We start from the raw sequence: 23,204 nt of genomic DNA, 5'->3' as shown, positions 1-23,204 counted from the left end.
ATTTATAAAATCAGGAAGATAATTTCAGATTTGCAGTTCATTGTTTAAATGTATGCTACATTTAATGAATACCTGCATGTAAATACATTTATCTAGTGCTGCCTCTGCATTATTACCATGTGTACTTGTAACAAAGTTTGAAAGTAAAATTACACTTCTCTCCATCCCACAATATAAACGTGCCTTGAAGAGGCACATTTTTTGGTTTTTATTTCCAGAAAGCCTTTTCTCCTTTCACATAAACACAGTGAAGAATAGTGTACTTCTGTAGATTTTAGTGTGACTTTTTACCAGTTGAACCACCAAAAAGCTCATTAACAGTCTAAGCACCAATAACCTTCTCTGATATCAAGACTTAAAGAAAATCCCAGACATGCCCAAAAACCCAGAAGGCCTTCACAAGAAAGGCTGACTTGCCTTGTGTAATCTGTCTTTAAGGCACCGGTTCCAGCATATTGTTTGGCACAAGCATTTGCATTATCAGCCCATGCTGTGAATAGGAAAACATTAAGAAAGATTAAGGGAGTTAGGTACTCTGTTTGGAAAAAAAAAGGTGATTGTGTGAACTCTATAAACAGCCTACCATTTTTGTAGATTTTCTCAAAGTCTGCTTGCTCTTCAATTCTCTGTCCAACATGCAGAACACCTAGCCTCTGAAACAAAAAAGTACACTGCAGCTTACCACTAGTTCACTAGAAAAATTAGGATTTGCTTTCAGAAAAAGCTGTATTTATTCAACTAGAGTCTGGCCAACGCATTTCAAGAAAGTAGTGCAGTAACTCAAGTATGCAAGCTCTTGTTGAAGTGTTAAAATTACATTTCCATTCCAAACGGAAAGCCACTTTCCTCTTCCAGACTGTTAAACAAGAATATTTACCTGAAGCTGGGCCTGAAGAGAGCGGCGTGCTAACAAGCTCTGAATCACATTCGTTCGATCAAGGCAGTCCATGCAGTTACTGCGGAATATTCCTTCCTGCTGAGTCACAATTTTGCCATCGGAATCAACTAGAAAATAACTAACACATACAATCCACCTAAGTATTTATAGATATCAGCACATATAAACCACATTTTCAGACGTAAATATTCTAGCAACCAAAACACAGTTGTCTTGAGCATGAGAAGAGTTCTTAGCCATGTCTTTGATGCCTCCCTGAATTCTTCCCCTCCTGCACTGAAAAACAGCATCAATCTATAAACATTTAGTAACCTCAGGGCAGTTCTCACTCTTGTAATTTAGACAGCCAACCAGCAATACTGAGTTACATGCCACTGGGAAGAACAGTTTCTGGTGCTAAATCAGCAACTTTTCTTTTTTTCAGTTATTATAGGGTCCTAGCTCCACAGATACCAAGATCATTAGCAGAGTGTAGCAGCAGAAGTAACCAGATTTATATATACTTGGTCACCGGGTTAATCCAGTCACCCCTGCATAAAAAGGTCATATAAGCTGTCCGGGACACTTCTTCCAGGACGGTATTCAAATCTTTAAGGCCACTACTGAAAAATCTGCACTGCTGTCACTTGCTCTTCTTTCCATTATGTGAACATCTGGGGAAACCAGATGTTCCCTCTTGCAACTGCATATGCTAATTGTTACCTCAGCCTTTTTAACCAACTAAACCAGGTGTTTCTAGTAATGATAATAAACAGGTCATTTTAAATACCAAATTGCAGGTATTCTGGTAACTGAGCTGCTAAAATATATAGGCTGATCAAGTTATCAGTTTTATGTGTGAATGGGACAGAACCATACTTGTCCTTCTGCCACAGCATTAAACTTTGAGTTGCCTGAAGATTTACAGATCATATTCTGTTGATTAAGTCACTCCATTATGTAATTATGAAATTTGAATATGGACTAGCATATGATCCACTGTTGTTATACAGCATTTTAAGAGTATAAAGTCTTAGAGTCATGCAATACTAAAAATCAAGAGCCTTAGAAGCATATGCATTTACTTTGATCAACCTTGTATTAACAAGACTCATTTTTGTCATTCTTGGAGAACTAGTTTTGTTACACCAAGTTTTACATCATTGTATGATTAAAGGAAACAACACCTGTGAAATCTTCATTTTCCCCTTCTCCCCCCAAGCTTTGCCTAGAACTGGTATTAGGATAACTACTAGTGTAGTTGAAGAGTAGGTATTTCTGGTCAATAAGATAGTTTAAGTGCTGCATCTCTTGTAATTGCTCTAAAAAAAATTAAGAACAAACAAAACACCTCCACCAAACCCAACCCCCCAAACCTAGCAAGCCAGCTCTCCTTTCTGACAGTTATTTCACAACTGGATTTAACCTGCAGAAAACAGTTGTTTACCTCCATAGAACTATTTACCTCCCGCAGTGCTGCACAACTATTTTCTAAGAATATCAGAACTCAGACTTTTCTGTTCCTATTTAAACAAGAGTCATCATAAATGAAACAAAAAGCAAGGTAGAGCCGCCAACCTAATCTTGAGGAAAAGCCTTCATTTTTTCTATCTTGTTTGAGACACATAGCCTTTCCCCCCTCCCTTTGTTTCAAGGAAACCTGGCTCTTTTGTGAGCCTCCAATGGCAGGTGACAGTGAAAAAAATTATGTGATTCAGGATTCATTCTAAGAATAAAGGATCCTTGCTGTAACAGCAAACCTACATGCTTATTTCTTCTGATTCAAAGTGCTCAAAACCTATTTATTCTTCAGCTCTTCAGGTGTTTTTTAGGCTTTTTTTTTGTGGCCCGTAGAGAATATTCACTGTCATCTGATTAATTTATACAGTTACCACAGCCTTAATTCCAGGCAAGATATTTCATTCATGAGACTCCTATTCTAGTCCCCAGCTCACCTCATTGTTTTTTTTAGGACAGAATATACCGCTGTCAGTTTTGTAATGTTTTTGTTGATCTACTTTGTGCTTTAAGCATGAGACTTTAGGAACAGGAAGGAAGCAATCAGAAAAGCAGAACAAAGTGAACGGTTTCCCTAACAATCTATAAGCCTACAAGTAGCAAAGACCAAGAAGCACTTAACACACTTGTGTTGGCACACTTTCAACAAAGGTTTAAATTAGACTAGATGTCCAAACTGACCTTATATGACTAAACAAAATGAGAATTTATTTCCTTGTGGGTTATTTATGTTAGCAAGGGCTAACAATCAGTGCCAAGGTTTGGTCCACAAAATGTATATTAGAGAAACTTTTTAATTAAAAGAGAGCAGGTGCCTATGGAAGGAGCACTAAGGACACTATAGCAGAACAGTCTGCTGTCAACAACACATGGAATTACTCTTGGATGAAAAACATATCACCCAAGGAGTCTTTTTTTTTTTTTTTTAATAGCTTCAGTTGTATGCACGCTCATTTCTCTATCTCACCTTTTACCCAGAGGTACAAAGGCAGCTCTGGAGTCACAGTGCAGAGTTGCTATGATTCTGAGGACCATTTTATTGGGGCATAAGAAGGGCTCTGCATTTTACCCACTATCAGGTCTCTAACCTTGCACATGGTATCCACAAGATATTAGAGATATGGACACACTAATACATATGAATGCATATTCTTTATAGAAGCTTACAGGTCTGGTTTAGTGTGCCTTAACTCAAGACAATAGAAGCTATGAGAAAGTGGTCTCATTTTTAGAGAACTGCAGAGCCTTACCTAAATTCATCTTGCTGTTCTGCTAGTTGATCCATCAAAATCTGAAGTCGATCCCACCTCATCCGACTGCACTCTTTATGGAAGTCAAATGCTATGTATCTGTTCAGAGAGAAGCATCTTTTTAGATACATATATACTGCAGCGAAGGTCTCAGAAAACCCCACAGGCGAGGGCTGATCTATAGAACAGGTATCAACAGGGGATTTGTTTTTCTTTAGAGACTGGTTCCAGCAGATATCTGTGGATTTTGTCAGTGCTCCATAATCCTCCTGAGGCTGCACGGTGACAACTTCTGCATTTCTTTACAATATGGCACTAGTCTGGAGAAGCACACATTCAGTTCCAAGTTACTCATTCTACATTCTGGCTAGTATTTTACCTCTGGAGAGTACAGAGGGGATATGCATCCCATTTAATCTCTTCCCCCCCCCCCAGATTCTTTTGCCCTCTTCTTTTCCAAGCAACTGCATTGGGAGCTTCAGTTCACTTTGAAAGAGACACAGGTGTTGAAATGCAACATTATTTGTTGGCACACAGCGTAATTCCCTTGACAGCTCTCTAGAAACCTGAGACAGGTTCTGTTTAGACAGCTAACCTACTCTGTCATAAGAAAATTAAACAGCTACTGACTTGGAACAAGATTTTAACAGCTATTTCATTTCTGGTAAGAAGCACTCTAGATGAGGGGTGTTTGGTTCAACATTTTTTTTAATATATATATATACACACACACTGGCTGTGAATTACAGGGCATTACATTCCTCCCCTCAAGTATTCATAATCCAGAAGCAATTATTTGCCAAGTTTTCGAGACTATTTGCGTGAAGAAAGATGGCATATATACACTGGAGACTCAAATCTTAGTCTGGCAGGTAAACGCCATCAAAACTGATTAACAAAAAACGGATTTTGGCAGCATTAAGAAAGCAGGGCTGACAAACACCACTTTTTAACATATACAGAACAGCCATCATCACTAAAGCATACCCTGACAGAATTTTACATCTTGGTTTCCATCCGATGACTGTATAGCAAAGATGCACAGAATTCCACAAGCTTTGTACAGCTAAAGTATCAATACCAGCCTAGGTGTGACAGTGAGGAAAGAGCTCACCTTAGAAGCAGTCTTTTTTTAATAAAAGAAAAATCCACCACCCCACCACCACCACAAACACAAAAACACACCCCTGAGAGCAGTAAAAGTAGCACACAGAAGTGAGACAAACATCCGTAACTACCCTGGTGAAGGCAGCAGCAGGGCATCATACAATCAGAAAAAAGCTTGGAAAAAATTCAAAGTATGTCAGGATTTTTAGGGGCATCTTGATTATACTCTGCATTTCCTTAGTTAGAAGGGAATCCTTATTAAAACAGGATACCTTTTTACTTACACGTAGGATTTTGTCCTTTGACATACACGAGTGACAATAATACTATATACCAATTTCAAGGAAAAGGTAGAGGTCTGTGGGAGCTGGATGCTTGCCCTCCCTCTAGAAGTTAATGAAAGCAAGCACAGGCAGGTTGTAAAATTGCATACTATGCTTAAGATTCCCACAGAGAGATGGAATTTCTTTTGTGATTCTCCACTCTCTTGGCCCATTGTCACACTGAGGCCAGACATTTAAATTACATGTTCCCCTTACTGTTTCCTCCTTTACCTCTATACTGGTTTGCTCACACTCAGCACTCCCTTACTTAAGGCAGCAAAGGAACCAAGCTCTTTTGCCAGAAACCAGTACACTACAGGGCATGATTTCTTCTTCCTAAAATGCAGATCTCCACAGTTCTCACAGCATACTATTACTCCAAAACTTGCACTACCATTGCCTCTGAGCTCCCTTCTTTATTCTGACTATCTCCTCTCTTTGTCCTGTATTTGCTTCAGTCCCACTTCTGCTTAGAATGTGAGCTCTGAGGTAAGGGCATTGGTCATATGCAAGTTACTTCATAAAAATAAAACTCAAACAAATCAGGCCCCAAAGAACTGATCACTCCGTGGGTTTCAAAGGCAGCGCTCAACTTTTAACATAGAATGTATTATTTCACTTCACACATACCTGACCATTCCATTTGCCATGCTGTTCACCATTTTTGCAAATGTTTGCTCAAGAGGTTTCTCTGAACCTTTTTGGTTAACCTGGGAGAAAGAAAAGGGGAAAAAAAAAAAAGAGACAGTATTACTCAAAAGCCTGCTTAAAAGAACAACAGCTTTTTCAGGAAGAAGAAGTGAAAGCATACCAAGTTGACAATCATTTGCTTTCCATAGCTAATTATTTGCGAGTCAAAATGTCTTTGGAAGCCATCCATCTAGAAGAGAAAGGAAATGCGTTGATAGATGTACGCTACTATTAAGATCTGTGATTTACAAGAAATCTCTATAATCATCTTTTTTATGATCCTGCATAATGATCTTAGCTTTATAGCTAAGAAAAGTGTTCTCTACTGTGCTAACATATTTCTGCTTCCACCCCCCCAGTCCATTCAGCCCTCCCTATTAAACAAGCCACAGATAAGGAGTGTTGTGCAGCTACTAGAACTGTTGCAAACAAGAACCAAAGAGAAGCTACCCCCATTGATATCTGGATTTTTTTTTTTCAGGCTCCGAACTTATCTGAAGGAGCACAAGGCTTCTTGCTACTACTTTTTAAACATAAAGCTTAATCAAATATTGACAATCTTTATTATTCGGATTACAGTTTGTTACCCTATCACACAAACATGAGCCCAGAAATATATTAAAACCCCAACACACAACAAACACTCACATACATGATTTACTGACTTGCTGATCTGTGGCTTTGGTTTATACTTGAGGTTTGGTCTTTGAGACCAGAAAAAAGGAATTGATCCACGGGTCTGCAAAAGAATGGAAATAGTTTTAAGCAATAAAAACTTATGAACTCACTTGCCATTTAAAAATAAAGCAGACTGGTTTAGTTTATTTGTGTGCATGCACATCTTTTATATAAACTATATTTATAAGTATAGACAGAGCTAGCTATGTATCTTAAGCCAGTGAGCAGTTCCTTACACTGACTTTACCTGAACAAATGATGCTTTGCTCCCCTTGTAATGCACAATTTGTTCTGTTTCAACAAAGTTAGCAGCATGTCCTTCTGAATCAATACCTACGTAGGAAAAAGACCTCGTTAACCAGCTCAGACTGGTGCAGAACAGCAACAGTTTAATCAGCAAAAGGCTTCCTACCCTTCCCTTTTAAGCACTCCCAGAAAGCATGAAAATACCACAGAGCTACCTGATGATGGTAAATTAACACACCTTGGGCAGAAGTTTAACAGGATCTGTACTAAATTTAACTTGAAGAAGCACAATTGCATTTAACACCTTTTGTATTTATAGTCCTAGAAATGGAGTAGTTTAATACAAAATAAAATACAAGTGCTTTGACACTGAAATATTCACAATTCAATAGCAATGGTACTGCAGAAACTAAGCAATTTCTTCAAGAGCATATATGCTGCGACTGTGAACAGAGAAAGTGATTTAAATCCATTTTCTTGTTCGCTTTTTAACTTGAAACAATTAGAGAGCACAACTATTCAGGGCTCCCCTACCAGCACCAATGATGCTCTTAGTTGAATTTACTGCTAGGTCAGAAGGGCTATTACATACTTGCATTTAACTGCAATAAAAACAATAAAGTGTTAAAAAATCCTACGAAACTTTTGCAGTTATCTTTAGGTGGAATAAAGAAGAGTCAGTTTTGATAACTACCAGAACATGCTTCAGTTCATCATACAGGTTCCTAATATTTTCTTTGGAGTAAGAACTTCTTGAGACAAACTATTAGAAGCATTTTTTGTTCAAGTCGTTATACAGCAATTACTTTTAAGGGTAAGTCACATGTATGGATGGAATTCGCATTATTTTAAAATAAATCAAAATTTTTGCTATTTTACCTCTTACATAGTAGCGTACACCAGCCCTGAAACAGCTTCTTCTGGAAACAAGCAGCCAGTCAAAACACTTGCCATTTATAGAACAAGAGTGCATAGTGATAACTAATAAATAACACTAAGGAAAAAAAACCTCAACATTTCATTAGGATATTTTATATATATCAAGAGGTAGGAAACACCAAGGAACCAAGTGACCACATTCAAAAACGACTTGTAAACACTTCTCACACCAGTAAGAGTTGAGCATTGGGAGAGAGTAATTTAATATTAGGATCAGTATGCGCATCAGAAGAGGACAGGCTATAGGTGATGTCACTGATGAACACACATTAAAACTGCTGTAATTTTGAGAAAATGGGATTCTAAAGAAGATTAATCTGAGCTCATCATCTCATGTATATCATTAAATGGACTTACTTCTGAAGTTCTATTCCATGCTACATCCATCTCATCCATAATTTTATTAAGCTATCTTAACAGTTTCTTGCCCCTATTACTTTTATGTGTGCATTTGTGCTAATACTATGTTAAAAATTAAAAAAATATAATACAAATTTGCCCCACATAATCTAGAAAGTTCTCACAGTTCTTAAATTACACTGTGAAAAAGACCCAATTCCTATGCTTTCCTGGAAAATTACTGCTGGCTCCTACACCCTTAAATCCAACATTTGTACAGCCAACAGTTTCCTGCAAGAAAGGTTACCTCAAAATTAGCTGCTTAGCAAGTCAGCCCATTTTCTGCCTGTAATCTCTGTCCTAACTTAAGCGGCAACTTGCTGTTGGCTACCTTCCACACATACAAAAAGAAAAGACGTGATTTATTGTTCTTTAGAAAGTTTTTTTTTGGAGCAGTAATGGAAATATTAAACATAGTTTAGGCTTTAGGTGATCAGATTCTCAATTACCCAAATAAGTCCATTATTTCCTCATCACTACACGATTAGAACTCCAGTACAGTTAGTTGAACAAAATAAGTTTATATGGGGCAGGCAGGAAGAATCTTTGATTTTACTGAAATAACTGCTAGTGGTGGTGTAACAGTTCTGCTTAAGGCTCTTCCTAGCATTTTCATCACTAAAAGTCCAGTTTCTTTGAATTCCTGGGTTCTCTAAGGTGTTTGGTTAATATCAGAATTACAGCAAAACATACATTACTTAGGCTAATTATTCATATAGTGAAAATAGGACAAAGGAAGGTGTTAATTGCAGTCTGCCAATTGCTAATTGCAATCCACCCAGACTCTTCCACCCAGGACCTGCTGGATAAGGACTGGGTTGTTCTGACAGTTCCCTTTTGCTATCTTTCCTTGCCTCTCCACCTACTCCCACAACATTTTCTATTAAATGAAGTCACAGGAAAGGAGGACTGGAGATCTGCCAGCTGCCAATAGTCCTACCAGAACCACCGATCCAGCCTGGAAGTTGTTCCCTGCCCACACCTGAGGGACCTTTGCAATGGAGCAAATAAGTAGACTGTGGCATGAGTTGCTCTGTCTAGTCTCGCCTGTCCTCTTCATGCTGCCAGTCCAGGAGCACCTGGCACTTCTTGATCCCCCACTGCACGAGGAACACTGCCTCCAGAAAGCATTAGGCTTACTCACAGCATACACCCCTTCTCAAAAATAAATTCATGACTGCTGTGCTAAAAAGGCTGTTACCCAAAGCGTTGGCATGGGAAAAGCAGCTGCCTAGGAGAAGCATTCCAGGAGCCTTCAGCAGAGCTCCTTATCCTTTTATTCATCAACAGGAACATCCATACACACTCCTTCAAGTCAAAACTGTTCTCCCTTATTCTAAATCCAAAGTAAATGCTAAGTGAAGGTATCCTTATAGCAATACAAGAAGTATGAAGGATGAAGTGAAGCATTTGGCATATTCACCTTAACCTTCAATCCCATTGAAAGACAGTTACGCAAATCACGCCTGTAAAATTAAATACATTAAGCCCTAAAAGCAGAATATTCAAGTGAGTTAACATATGACAGGGCTATCAAACAATATGTAACTCTCATAATCTGAACAAACTACAACTTAATTCTGACACTGTGTTCTCTGTTACATTTGCCAACGTAGCCAACAGAGCAGCCTCATTGGCAACCATTTTCCTGTTAGACAACCACATTCAGCACTGAGCTTTACAACACAAAAGGATACAGCCGTGCATCACAGGTGTGGCAAACCTATGGATCTGAAACACACACAAAATACATGTCAAAAATATTAAACACAAGCAGCCAAAAAAGATAGGTGACTATGCTTTTTCTAGGAGTTTTTTTTGACAGTTTTATATACTTATCTTTTACTTTGTTTAGGGTGCAGTAATTCTTGAGAAAAATGAGAAAAAAAGTTCAAAGAAAACTGCCACATACATAACCCTTATTAGCAGCAGGGAAAAAGTGAAAGTCTAATCCTAATTAAGTGACCTTGAATAAAAAAAAAAAAAACAAACAAGCTGCTTTATCCTCCTATACATGGCATTTACTTTTCTACAAATATGCCAGGTATAAAGCAGTACATACCGAAAATCTTTTGATATGGTAGGTGCTGTACCTCCACGGTAGGATGTAAGCAGAGATAGTAAACACCACAGGGCTTCAGTAAGGAATATTTCTATGTGATTAACAGTTGAAATGCTTGTTCTAGGGTTAGTCCCCATCCTGCCACTCCTAAATAACTTGGGTCTTTCAAAAACATGTACAATTTTCCAATACTACAAGTCAGAAATACCACATCTCATTACCTAAACCTGTTACTATAGCAAGCCACCTGTAGTGGTTTCCTCACATACCAGTTATCTCCCTTTTCAGCCTCTGTGTTTTGCCTCCTACGTCTGTTTTCACCAGCCAGCCACACTTGGCTTGCTTTGCTGTTCCCACCACAGCTTCTCTCTCATTTCCCAAGCTTTGTTTGCATAGCACTATCCAAACCGTTCCCAGTCATATGCCTCAGGAATATGCACAACAACCTTTTGCTAATTCGTATCTTCACATTCCAGAAGCACTGCACAATCCAGCCTTTTGGAGCAGCGCTGTCTAATATAAGAGCGCATCTCCACAGGTTACCGAGACAGAAATAGAAGCAGTGCGTCATTTGCTTTCATAAATGAGAAGTACTCAGAGAGGAAAAGGTTGCTGTACTGCAAACAATTAGAGAAGTTTAAGACACATCTGAAACCTCTAGTAGGAAGGAGCTTAGATCAGTCTGGCCATTGAGGTACTACAGTTGTGGCTCATGGTCACGCACTTTATTTGCTTGACTAAGTGAATTCGAAGGTTACACTGGGCTAGTCTTCATTTGAAATAAACTGAAAGAATCTAAACTGTCAGTCTAATTCTTAGTTATCAGCTTTATGATGTATTCACTAGGCAAATGGAGTTTAAACTGCACTCACAGAGAAAGATGCTAGTCAGTCTTAGGAAAAAAGTGATGAGCTGAACCTTACCCATACCTAAAGATAAATAAACAGCTAAACATCAAAAAGCTTGAGGACCATATGCTGTGCAGTGTAACTTCCCATTTGGTTTATATGAGCACGGTCCCAGCACAGTATCTTCAAATGCAGACCTTTCCAGAGTCAGCTTTACTCTAAGTGCTACTGAGATACTGATATAAAGTTGGAAGTTTGAAAGCAGAAGATTGTCACTGTGCTAAACTAGAGGATGAACAGCCACACTACACCAGATTCTGGCTGTCTGAAATAAGAGACAATTACAGGAAACTGTTGTATATATATAGAAGTATATTCGTTCTGTATTAATATAATCAAAGTGTTTACCTCTGGTTGAGCAGCAAATTCTCTGAGAAGATGCCCATTCCATACAAACCGTGGATCTGCCTGCAGCAAGAAAAAAGCCAACAAGTTTTTAGAGACTGTCAGTTCTGTTTAATTCAACATAAAGGGAATATGATAGTATCCATGCATTACACAAGTTCAGGTGAACAGATGTACACGGAGATGGAAGATCCTTCTTTTATCAGTACCATTCATAACCTCAACTAGAAATCTAAATAAAATGAAAATAGTTAAAAGAACAACAGTTCTCTCCAATCTTTAGGGGCATTGCCTGGCACTTCAGGCATGGTGAACCATTAACACTGAGCTGCAGTACTGAAAGAACATTCCAGTCTTTGCCCTAAGTAAACAGGGCTTGAAGAGATTATCCAAAATTTTAATAACAGTAGCAAGGTAACACTCCTAAAATGGGCAGAAGGTAAAAATGCAAGGAGTCTTATATGCAATAATCAACAGTTCTGAGAACCAAATGTTAAACAATACTTGTAGCTTAAAAGACAGAAGTATTTATATTCCACTGCATAAATGATTCTCCTCAGCTTTGTGTATTTCCTATTACTAATTCACCTCAAAATTGTCTTGAGCAGGTTGCTGAGCACGTTTCAGAAAGCCATCAGATTAACCACAAAAGTGACATTTGCTGCAGAACGCAGTGCAGGCTCTGAGGAAGTGGCATAAATCTCAACCTTAAGACAAGGCAGACAGACCATGCATCACCCAGGATGAGGGTTAATTCAAGCTCAGCATTGGAACAGTCCTTTGTCCAATAGTTGTATTTGCTGTTTTCTGTCTGCCAGAAACTGATTAAGGTGCTGCAGGAAGGACTTAAACTAGTGAATGAACATGATGTGATGTTCAGTGCCCTCATATTGGGGATATTTCCCCTCTACAAGTACAGCTTAAAAAAAACCAAACCAACACAAAGAACAACTCAAAAAACCAAACAAACCAGAACATCCACACACTAACCACAGGCCAGGTCTCTCTTGTAGAGGTGAACCGGAGATACCCAAGACTGTCACCATCCTTTTATTAAGCCATTATACTGCAACCACATGAGTGTAAAATTACATTACAATGGTTTTAACCACCCAACATCTAAATTTGCTTTTAACTGTATTCTGCCTTTCAAACAACCTTCTGAAGTACCACAGTTTTAAGGTAAACCAATCCTTTCATGTCAGCAACTACTCCCCCTGGCAAAAGTTCTGCCAGAACAGCATTTGATAATGCAAAACAGTCCCCAACTATAAATTGATTTTTAAATTCTTTCATTTTTTTCAAATTTTGGAAAGTGTACTGCTTCCCCAGCTTAGACAGTTTCAGTAATTAAGAGACAACATGTCACGACTCCACCGCCACATCTTCTGCAACGTAAGAAGCACTATTGACTTCCAAGGTTTCAGTATCTCAGTGTCTAAGCAGTTTAGACCTTGTTTACACTGCAGTATGCAGTAAGCTATCAGACTAAGGATTCTGGAACTCTGGGAAAGAACAAGAGAATTTTAAGCTCAAATTGTGTTTGGCTGTGTGATTCTGTTGTCTTTAAGACAAAAGCAGCCTATTAAATTCATGCTTCAAACATAAGGAATAGGCATAGTTTAGAGAGAACGCAACATCCTTGGACCAACAGCCATAAAACCTACAGTTCTGTCCCACATTCTCCTGGAAGAGAATAAGAAATCAAGTGCCATTTATTCTACCTTGTGGGGTTCTCCCCCCCGATTGTAGGTCAGAGGAATTACTTGCTTTCTCTCAATTTTTCTGCTAGTTCCTTGTTGTTGGAATTAGAAGTGTTAAATATCAAAGTCAGAGGCAAACTTTCATTTGAGTTTTTTTAAATTCACTTAAAGAAGATTTCAGAAAGTACTTCTGACTGCCTGATCCAGAAGTCTGACATCACATCTGAACAGATTTCTAGAACTTCACATGGCTCACAAGCTATCAGACATAAGGAAGGGTGGACTAGTATGCTCAACCACAAGCCCTAACAGTTTTGATAAAACCCCCCAGTGCTGAAGAAGCTCATGTACTGAAGCATTACAGACCAGCAGTTTCCACCCTTATTCTAACCACTCTACGAAGCAAAACTCAAACTGCAAAGTACATTGAGTCAAGTTACACACTTGCTTGGCTGCTTCTTTTTCCCCCCCTCTCGCTGTGAGCTTCTTATTCCAGAGAACTGCCCCAGTATAAATCAATCAACAATACTACAGAGATAATACAACCACACAGTTTAGCAAAATAATGCTATTTTTGGCTAGTTCTATTATAAGGATTTGCATCTAAGCAACCAGTAAATGTGTTTCACTAGTTTAAATTAATGATTAAAATAGTAAAGCCATTTTTAGTTTAACAGAGAACCATAAATGCTTTAACAGTATCTGCTACCACTTAGCATATTACTCATTGTAAAAACAAAAAGAGAAGGTTTAAGCTCAAGTGCAATGGGACCACTGATTTCAGCATCATCATCCTCCTAAGCTTTATGTAAAGTTTCCTTTAGGTTGTGACAGGTTGTTTTATCATTTAAATACCAGCTGCATTCACTAAACTTAAGCCATGCAGAACTGATTAGCAGTGCCTGAGACAGACACTAAGCAAAATGAAGTCCTTACCCTCTCTAGGAGGCTCATTTCCTGGAACTCTGGGCTGGTGTTGGCTAACCGTTGCAGAGTGTGTGTTAGGTCATACGTTGTTGAGAAGTAAAATCCATCCACGCTCAAGACATGACTAAGCATTGATAAAAATACTTTATTGTCCTGCAACTGTTGAGAAGAAGAAAAAAAAGAAAAGGCCTCATTTATTATTGTCAAAATATCTTATTCTTATAAGCTACCACTACTTTTTGAAGCGATGAGATGAACTTTGCCAGTGTTCTTGCAACATTGCAATGACATCACACAGAGATTATCTTACAAGAAGGAAACCATGAGATTGCAATTTTGATATTAGCTCACTGATAACTTGCAGCTGGCACACTGCAACCAAATTCTGCAAGAACAGTGGAGAGCAGAGAACAGTATTCTTATGAGATAAATAGCTACTGATATTAACCTAATATTAGCAACTTCCAAGCAAAATGGAAGCCATTAGTTTACCTGAAAACCATTCAGTTAAAAAAAAACCAAGAAAATGGCAATGTAAAAGAAAGGATATAACTTACTGTCAAGATTACACCAATAACTAATCTGTATTCTGGTTCAAGTTTTGATTAACCTCATTCCTTTCCTGAAATAGTATCAGATTCCCTTTCAGTTCCATGAGTTAGACACACTTATCCACTCTTTATCAGTCCACAACATATCTGTTTTAAACAATCTTCATCCTTCCCCTCCCTCTCAAAAAAAAAAAAAAATCAATTCTTCCTTGCTGGGCAATTATGTAATTGAACAATTCCATAAATTAAGCAAGACAGCATATTATAAGGACTATCAGAATTGTAAAGCTGTGAGAAAGACGTATTAGGAAAAAAGTGTTGTGATTTTGTGGACTGGCTCAGAAAACTGGCTTTGTAATAGGCTGTACTTGTGTGATCTATTACAAAGCAGCCCTCAACCAGCTCCACAGGATGCCAGGTAAGCAAAGCCTTCATGAAGGTCCTCAGGGGAGAAAAGATGATACAGGATTTAGGAACAAGACCACAGATGCAGCAAGACAGTACAGCTCATCCTCCCATACTCTACCATCTTAAAAGGGGGAAAAATGTACAATATGCAGATCAAACTCTGGGGATGATATTCTAAGTTGCACAATGTGAGTTTCTTACTTTGAATGACATAACTTTATATACATCTATACCCAAGTATTACATCAATTATAGTAGCCTGAACAAATCAGTGACAAAAAAAAAGTGTAGTTCAAAGAGCTTCTTAATTTTTTTCCATAGTTTCATCAAATTAGGTCCTGTGGTAATGGCCATTAGCATAAGATAACATTCCCCCACACTCCCCTAATCAATCCACCTACCTGAATATCAGTTAAGTGCAGCATGGTCTTTTTGTATGAGAGGATGTCAAAGTCTGTTGCTTTCCAGATTGCATGACTGAAAATCTCACCTACTTTTTTCTTTTTTGTTATTACAATAAGATACGTGCCTGTAAATCAGAAAAAGCAAAGTTTGGGGTTTTGTTTGTTTGGTTTTGTTTTTTAAGAAAAACAACATAGATGCACGTATTAAGAAGAGCAGCCTATAACCATACCAGAAAACTGAAGCCAATAGGAAAAAGCGAGGTTTCTTCCAGTTACACTTAGGACTTTATGTTCTTAACAGTAAGAGGCTGGAACAGAAGTAAAATACACTTGCTAAGCTGCCCACTTCTCTGTGCTCACAGGTCTTGAGGTACTCATTAATTTTAAGGAATTAAAAAAAAAAATTGGGCAAGATAAAAAAAAAAGGCGTCAGCTACTTTCCTTCAGAATAGAGACAGTCTGAAAGTTTCAGGCTTACAAATGCAGAAAGAGGCCAGCGGTCTTGAATGTGGTTTGGAAAGTTATCCTAATAGGTTCAAGATGGAGCAAAGAGAAGGGGGTTTCTTTTAATAATTTAAGATGGGAAATTTGTTGGTTTACCAGTTGTGTAACTAACAAAGCAAAATAACATAACAGTTCACTCAAAGCAATTCATTTACACTTGTTGGTAGACACAACATCACCTCATTCCCAAGTCTGTTATATTTCAGTGCCACCTTGTTTTTCAATAAAAAGGTTACTTTATTAAATGGGATACCGATGGATAAAAATGTCTCGTGATCTATATCTTATAACCTTTAAATGCTTACTTAACACTTAAAGAGTTAAACAGTAAGCAGGCCTTTCAGAAGTACAGAACCACCAATCTAGTACATTTTTTCACTAAAGCTTTCAAGTAAGTATAAATGTCAAAGCAGAGCAGTTCACATTGTGTGCAGTTAAGTTTACCCATGATTTGTATTTACTGCTATACCTAAATGTACACCAAGTGTTAATGGACAGGTGAATTATTTTATCAGGTATCTAGTCTATATAGTTAGTCAAAGAACAGGTACTACCCCCACTTCTTTACTTCTGCAGTGCTAGTGTTATACCTTTTATATGGGTGGAACATTCAAGCACTTAAGAATGCTCTAACATGTTTGCATCTCAAGTTATAAGTAGTGCTTCTGGTTGGTAGGTCAGAAGCATCCAGATACCTTATAAAAACAGCACATTACATCCACAACTTTGCCAAAGATGCTGCACAAATACATACATTTAATCTGACATGACTTTTCAATAGTGTCTTTTCCTATTTGAGTATGCAACCTTCTGTTTAGACATCAGAGCTTCAGAGAGTAGTTCAGCAAATTTTTTACCCCTAATACTGTAATAGGCGAAGAATATTTATGCTTGTTAAAGATGCTGCATTGCTAGGTATGGAGCCAGTTCTACAGTTAACAGGTAACAGTGAACAGCCTAACAACACATAGCTAAACATTTACTGTAGCTGATACCATCTTTAGTTTGACAGCTGTATACAACAATTTGTACAAAGCTTTCAGGGTTGGAAATAAAAAAAAAACAACCAGGCTATTAAAAGAAGTTACATACTTCTATATTTTATATAATATTCAGTCAGATGAATGAAAGTCATTACCAATTCTGTAAGGTGTGAGAATTCCCCTCTGAGGCAGTTCAGTTTTAAAACAGTGAGGGCTTGTCAAATACTTAAGACACAGGTGTCCATTACATTGCTGTTACTCTGCAAGATCCACAATTCTTTAGAATGAGCACAAAGTTCAGTAATTTAAGATCCTGTGAGAAGTCACTGCATTTAACAATAATACTTTGCTTCAGTTGAGAACACTGCAGTGAGTAGACTAAAGTCCTTTCTACGTATGGAGACTTCTATTCAGTAGGAATGCTCCTTATTACTTTTTTTTTTTTTCAGACTACATTAGTCTCAAAGTCCAATAAAGTCTACCCACAAAAGATCTTTTGAATAGCAACACTTACTTTCCTGGAAGCTTAGACTTCATGTATCAGGTTTATTTGTGGCAACGACTGTTTAGATCTGAACACCACTCAGATACTTAGAAAAAGCAGACAGCTTATTCTTCCCTTATCCTACAACTCAATATTTAGAATTGTTCCAGGCTGTCCTTTTTCTTTTAATGTTGAATTTTCTTTGTAGGATAGTGGGAACACAATCATTACATGAACAGCTGCATCTACTTGTCTATCACCCTGTCACTAAATTATTTGTGTACCAAGATTATTGATTTAAAGTCAAACTTCAGGACCCAATATTTGACTGTTGCATCAAATCCTGCAGCTAAGATTAAAACAGTTATGAAGAGTAAGTGAAATTCTTTGCACACATTTGAAATGCATTCCTTAAAACTCAACCAGCTGTCAGTTAACCCCACCTTTAAAGCAGCTACAGGTTTAAGAGAGACATCAACACTCATGATAAACTATATTTAGATACCTCCATCCTCTAGCAGCCACAAGGAAAGCCCACCATACTGATCAAAGTGTAACCTCAGATACTTGCAAATACAATTTTTATCTTTAAAGCTTCTTTAGCAATATATTTTGTACTTTGCCTAAGTATTTTTAAAGACCACAGTTCTGTTCTCCTTACCTGCCACCAATCGGATCGTTCCCAAAATACCATATATAGGCCTTGTAACGGCTGAAGGGGGAACATCTTTCTTAACTGAAAAGCAGAGGAAAAAAATCAGAATTTCAGACTGCTTCTTTCATGACTACATCAAAAAAACTAGGTTTGTCAAAGCTTCTTGGTCAAATCTCAAGTTTTCCTAGAGTCTTAAGTATAAGCAGCAACGCATCGGAATTTCAAAGCCTCATGCGGGGTCAGGGGAGGGAAGGATGTGGAAGTATTCTAATCCAATTGCTCACATTGTTTAATCAAAATAGCAATTCAATTGAATAAATTCAAGCTCATTTACATGACAGTATAGCAAATAGACTCCTCAATATATTGTCCTGCCAGCTTCCAGAAACTTTTTGTTTTGAAGCCATCAAGGCATCAAGGACAAGCAAACCATAAATGATTGTGCCTCCCCCTTTTGACTGCTTCTACTGAGCCTCAGTCTATTTCCATGTCATAAGACCTAGTTTACTTTTTGGTTTATCTCTGCAAATCTACCAATGACAGCACAAGTGTGGCAATGGATACAATATTCCAAACAACATACCAAGAGATCCAAAAGGTATCCAAGTATCAATTAGAAATCCTAGTATGTTAAGTTTTCATCTATCCACATTTCTAAAATAGCAGAAGGGACATTAAGGTTTAAAAAAGCTCCTCTAAAACACCCACACCAGAGTTCGGCATTTTCCCAGCACTTGGAGAACAAAGAAAGATAGCTCTCAATTTTTCTTTTGTTTTAAACGCCTTGCAAGTTCATCTCATAAAACACCAGTATTGAAAAGAGATGAAGACTAACAAAAGACTTGGGGCAGCTGTCTTTAGAGTTTTGAAGGAGAAACTGAAATATTACACTACTACACCAAAATTATCAGTGAGATAGGCATACAGCTCTTACATGAAGTATACAAGAGACCTGATATAGGAAGAGAATGACTGCTTTTATATTAACATTACTGTAGCATTTCTGTCTGTTTAGAGATTAGTCATTCTGCAGTACAAACTCCTAAAGTATCAGAAGGGAAGTCACCCATTGCCTTCATTTCATGTTGTCATTTAATGTATATTCTTTGATTGTTTTTATGCATTAGTTTCACATTCTTAATTTTGAAGACCTCTGCATCAGTATGCTTAAGACTACTTGCACTAGCATTTGAATCAGATTTGCAACAGAACTAGCTTTACAGTGAGGGGGTTTTACTCTTCTTGTTTCTAGAGGCTTTATGAAAATTCAGGTTTCAGTATTAAATAAGAGACAGCACTGAGACAGTTTGGCAAAAGCTGTAGAAGCCCAGTGTTCAACCCTTTCCATATTTAATCTTTGACTTGTAGCACGAATCCCAACTAGTTTGGGTGACTCAGTTTACTGTTGTGATGCAGTGTCTTACCAAAAACAGGCAAGCACTATCACCCTGGTTACCCACAGCGAGAAGGCATTTCAAACGCAGTTCTTTGCAGGACAGAATAAAAAGAACTATTTTAAAACAGTAACTGAAGATAAAAACAATTCTTCCAGTATCAATTTAAGGTTCTGAAGATCTTCTGGCAGTGCCTACAGGAAAACAGTAGATAGAAGAGGAATATATTGAGAAATACTGATGAGAGAATACCTGTAAGAGTGACTTCCGTGGAGACTCTATCAATAGCGAGCACATCATCCGCTCCATCATCACAAGCTTCCACATAGAATTTCTCTGGTGTTATATGCCTGTAAGAGAATAGAAAGGAAAAAGGAATGTGTTTACCAACATTTACTTTGGATTTTTTTATACTTAAGCTCTTCACCAGGTGAAAATAGAGCAATCTTAAACCTTATTTTAGCTGCAAAACCGAAATTCTCACTGGCTTACTTCCCAACAGCCACCAACGTTGACAGTGCATAAAAAGCAAATCAAACTAATTAGTTACTGCAAAATACATGGCTTGTTTAATAATCTTAATTCTTATTTAATACTTAAAGTAGATGAAAGTGAATTTGTGTACTTAGTGGTCCACTATAATTCATGCAAGTTTGAACTATGTTGCTTAGAAGTTTGATAGGCCAAAACCAAACTTCAAAAACTAAAGCACCACATCCCCAAAGCAAGTCCAGTAAACACAAAAATAATGTCCAGAGTGTTTCATCTGTTGAGATACTTGCAAGAAGCCAGACACGTTACACGGTGTAACAAATGCAAGTGTGATGCAGAAATGACTTGTACCTGTATGTAGGAGATAAACAACCAACCTCAAACACTCGAACTAGTGTTCTTAACTCTCATAATGATTTCTTAGTTTAAGGCTTGACAAGACTAGGGGTCAGAGTTTTAAACATCTTGTTCTGGAAACTTATTCTACAGGATAGATATTTTTAGACTCCTTCTCCCTAAATAGATCTTGCATTTCTTCACATCTTTTGTATTATTTTTTTTTTAATCTTTCAGAAAGTTGAATTAGAATCCTAATTAGATCAGAAGAGTCCTTTGAAAGAGGTCTAGAAGACCTCTTTTAACATGTTGTAACACCTCACCTTCCACCCACTAAAAGCAGGGCCAACTTCAAAGTTTACCCAACTTCAAAGTTAAAGCCTATTTCTTACGGTGTGTTTTGACTTTCCCCAAGGATGGTGATTCTGCAACCTCTCTGGGCAATTAAAGGAAAGCCAGAGAGACCAAATGCTTAACTGAGCTGGAAAAAAAAATCCCCAATCCATAACACAACAACAAACTGTAAAGCAATCGATAGTTAACTGTTCATCAGGTAATTTTACTTCTTTAAAGGAAAATTAGTCAATGTGTCCTAAAATGGGCAGCACATCAAAGCACTCCCCTTGTAAATCAGCCTTCTTAATCTTTCATGTACTCAGATGAAATGCTTTACCTTTGAAACTGAAAACATCAGAGTAAGAGATAGAAACATGTCATTCGTTGAACACTGAAGCCTGAAAACCCCTAACTTTGCTTTCATTGCCTCGGTTTTTGATGAAGTGCACATGTGCAAGCCTGGCTCCTTAAAGGGGGTTTCATAGCAATCGTGGGAGCTGTTTTTACAGTGAAGAGCAAACAAGCTTACGCAGATAGAACAGGCAGAAAAACCTTAAGGATATTTATAAGCCCTCAGTTTGTTAAATAATTTTAAAAGAAATCAGGATATACTATTTAAGGTGCAGTCAGAAACTTATTGCGGTTGGCAGGAAACATTAAAAGACATTTTTTCCACAGGAGAAAGCTGCAGCTACTTCACTTCTGTTGGTTTAGTTGAACAGTCAGCTTTTTCTGGGAGGTCAGTTGACAAGACCTCAGGTAAAAAAAATGGGGAAAAGATAGTGCAAAGTTTAGTAATGGACCTGTCATGCCTTTAACATAGATGCTTATGCTTACTCATCTATCTTAAGCAAAATAAGTTAAAAAAAAAAATCTTTTAACATAGCAGGTTATAGTCCCAAACAAAGTAGTAAGAGCAATAGTTTCAGGTTTGGAATACTCTGTATAAAGAGCACAACATGGAGAAGACACCTACACAGACCATACAGAGCACAACTGAGCATTTCCATCCATGATTAGTATTTTTAAAAGCTGCTCTTTTCATCATGAAGTGTTTGGGCATGGGCATGACCATACTATAGTCTCAGCACTAAGATTCACCTGCATATTAGTTAAAGCCTCTTTTCAAACAACTGAGAAAAAGCTTACACGTGTAAAATATTTGTCATTTAAACAAGTTTTCTATTTATTGCACTCAAGAATAATAATTTCTCCCTGAAGAACATGAAGACTTTTACCCTTGCCATCCATGAGCTAAGAAAAATGAATTAAGGCTGCCAGCACAAATTATGCCTATGCTCTCAATACGTCGTACAGTCTGCCTTGCTTGACCAGCATTTCTCTCAAATCATAGGCCATAGTTTGTCTCCTGCCACTACCATTGCCCCTTTAACAGTTTTTTTTTTATCACCTTTATCTCCTCTTACACAATGCCTGTATGGATGTGTCTATCTTTGCTTAAACTACATTTTACCCTCAACACAGAGAAAACATCGCAATCAAAATCCTCCTTCCTACTGTCCTCTCAAACACCACATCTGGTGACAACAGTGTCACAGAGAACACAAGACAAGTGAACCCTGTTTTCAGTTCAATGGACCAAACTGGCTGTAGGCTTCAAGAGGATGGGGCTAGACTTTTCAGTGGTGCCCAGCAAGAGGACAAGGGGCCATGGACACAAACTGGAACACAGGAAGTTCCACCTAAACATAAGGAAAAGCTTCTTTACTTTGAGGGTGCCAGAGCACTGAAACAGGCTGCCCAGAGAGGGTGTGGAGTCTTCTTCTCTGGAGATATTCAAAACCCACCTCGACATGATCCTGTCCAACCTGCTCTGGCAGGGGGGCTGGACTAGATGATCTCCAGAGGTCCCTTCCAACCCCTACCATTCTGCAATTCAGTAGCTTGCAGCACACTGGAACATGGACTGTTTTGCAGCTTTGGGTGTTTTTGTTTTGGAGGTCTTGGGGGAGCAGGAGGAAATCAGGTTGCCAGTCTATGAACTTGAAAGAACTTAAAACAAGTAGTTCTCCATTGGGATCACCACTAAAAACTGCCTAAACATAACTGCACATCACCACAAACTGAAAAGCCCAATGGCCTGCAAAACATTAAATCCTTGCTTCAGAAGAAATGGGAGAATTAGTGCTCTTTGAAGTTTTTAACAGCAAGATGATTCACTTAATCGTTGCTTCATTTGTGTAAATACTTGAAAGTTTTCTAAAATAAATATAGTTGAAGAAGCAGCAGCCAAGACTCAAAAAGGTTTCAGCCTGTTGTGGTCTGGACACAGACCAGGACACAGCCCAAATGCCAATTTACAAATTTACCAACTACCAGAACCAGGCAAGTAGGCTCATTCTTGTTTAGATAACCTTCCTACCATAAGATCGCTGTAAGTAAGATGATTGCCTCCCACTTCACTTTCAATGATGAGCATTGCATGCAAGAATGGTTCCACAGAATCTACTCGGTTCCAAGCCTGTATGTCTACCACAAGCTTAGAAAGATAACACACATGTATATTTTAATCATCTGAAAAGATATTAAAATGCTGAAAAGAGGGATTATTCACAATGATTAGGAATCTGCAGACAGATTAATTCTGTTCCTTTAATGAAATAAGGAATGGATGAAAGTCCAAGTGCAAATACTATAACAAAAATAATAATAAAGAAATTAGTA

General features: G+C 37.9%; 1 protein-coding gene across 2 annotated transcripts in view; it reads right to left on the bottom strand.

Annotated features, from left to right (window-relative positions):
• SACM1L (SAC1 like phosphatidylinositide phosphatase) overlaps positions 1–23,204 on the bottom strand; it is a 30,231-nt gene that overhangs the window by 1,908 nt on the left and 5,119 nt on the right. Inside the window, exons 2-16 of one of the 2 annotated variants that reach the window (XM_074150703.1) lie at positions 19,608–19,705; positions 17,968–18,042; positions 15,333–15,460; positions 13,982–14,131; positions 11,346–11,405; positions 9,725–9,758; positions 7,569–7,670; positions 6,691–6,776; positions 6,418–6,504; positions 5,887–5,955; positions 5,706–5,785; positions 3,646–3,744; positions 878–1,016; positions 584–653; positions 418–490 (exon numbers count right to left, since the gene is read on the bottom strand). In XM_074150703.1, the coding sequence (XP_074006804.1) occupies positions 418–490; positions 584–653; positions 878–1,016; positions 3,646–3,744; positions 5,706–5,785; positions 5,887–5,955; positions 6,418–6,504; positions 6,691–6,776; positions 7,569–7,670; positions 9,725–9,758; positions 11,346–11,405; positions 13,982–14,131; positions 15,333–15,460; positions 17,968–18,042; positions 19,608–19,705 (1,350 nt within the window). Of the gene's footprint in view, positions 1–417; positions 491–583; positions 654–877; positions 1,017–3,645; positions 3,745–5,705; positions 5,786–5,886; positions 5,956–6,417; positions 6,505–6,690; positions 6,777–7,568; positions 7,671–9,724; positions 9,759–11,345; positions 11,406–13,981; positions 14,132–15,332; positions 15,461–17,967; positions 18,043–19,607; positions 19,706–23,204 lie in introns of those variants that run through there. The other variant, XM_074150704.1, reaches the window with a different exon arrangement.

The sequence above is a fragment of the Numenius arquata genome, chromosome 7 (genome assembly GCF_964106895.1).
Source record: "Numenius arquata chromosome 7, bNumArq3.hap1.1, whole genome shotgun sequence".
NCBI classification, from domain to species: domain Eukaryota; kingdom Metazoa; phylum Chordata; class Aves; order Charadriiformes; family Scolopacidae; genus Numenius; species Numenius arquata.
This window is presented reverse-complemented; position numbering and strand designations above follow the sequence as displayed.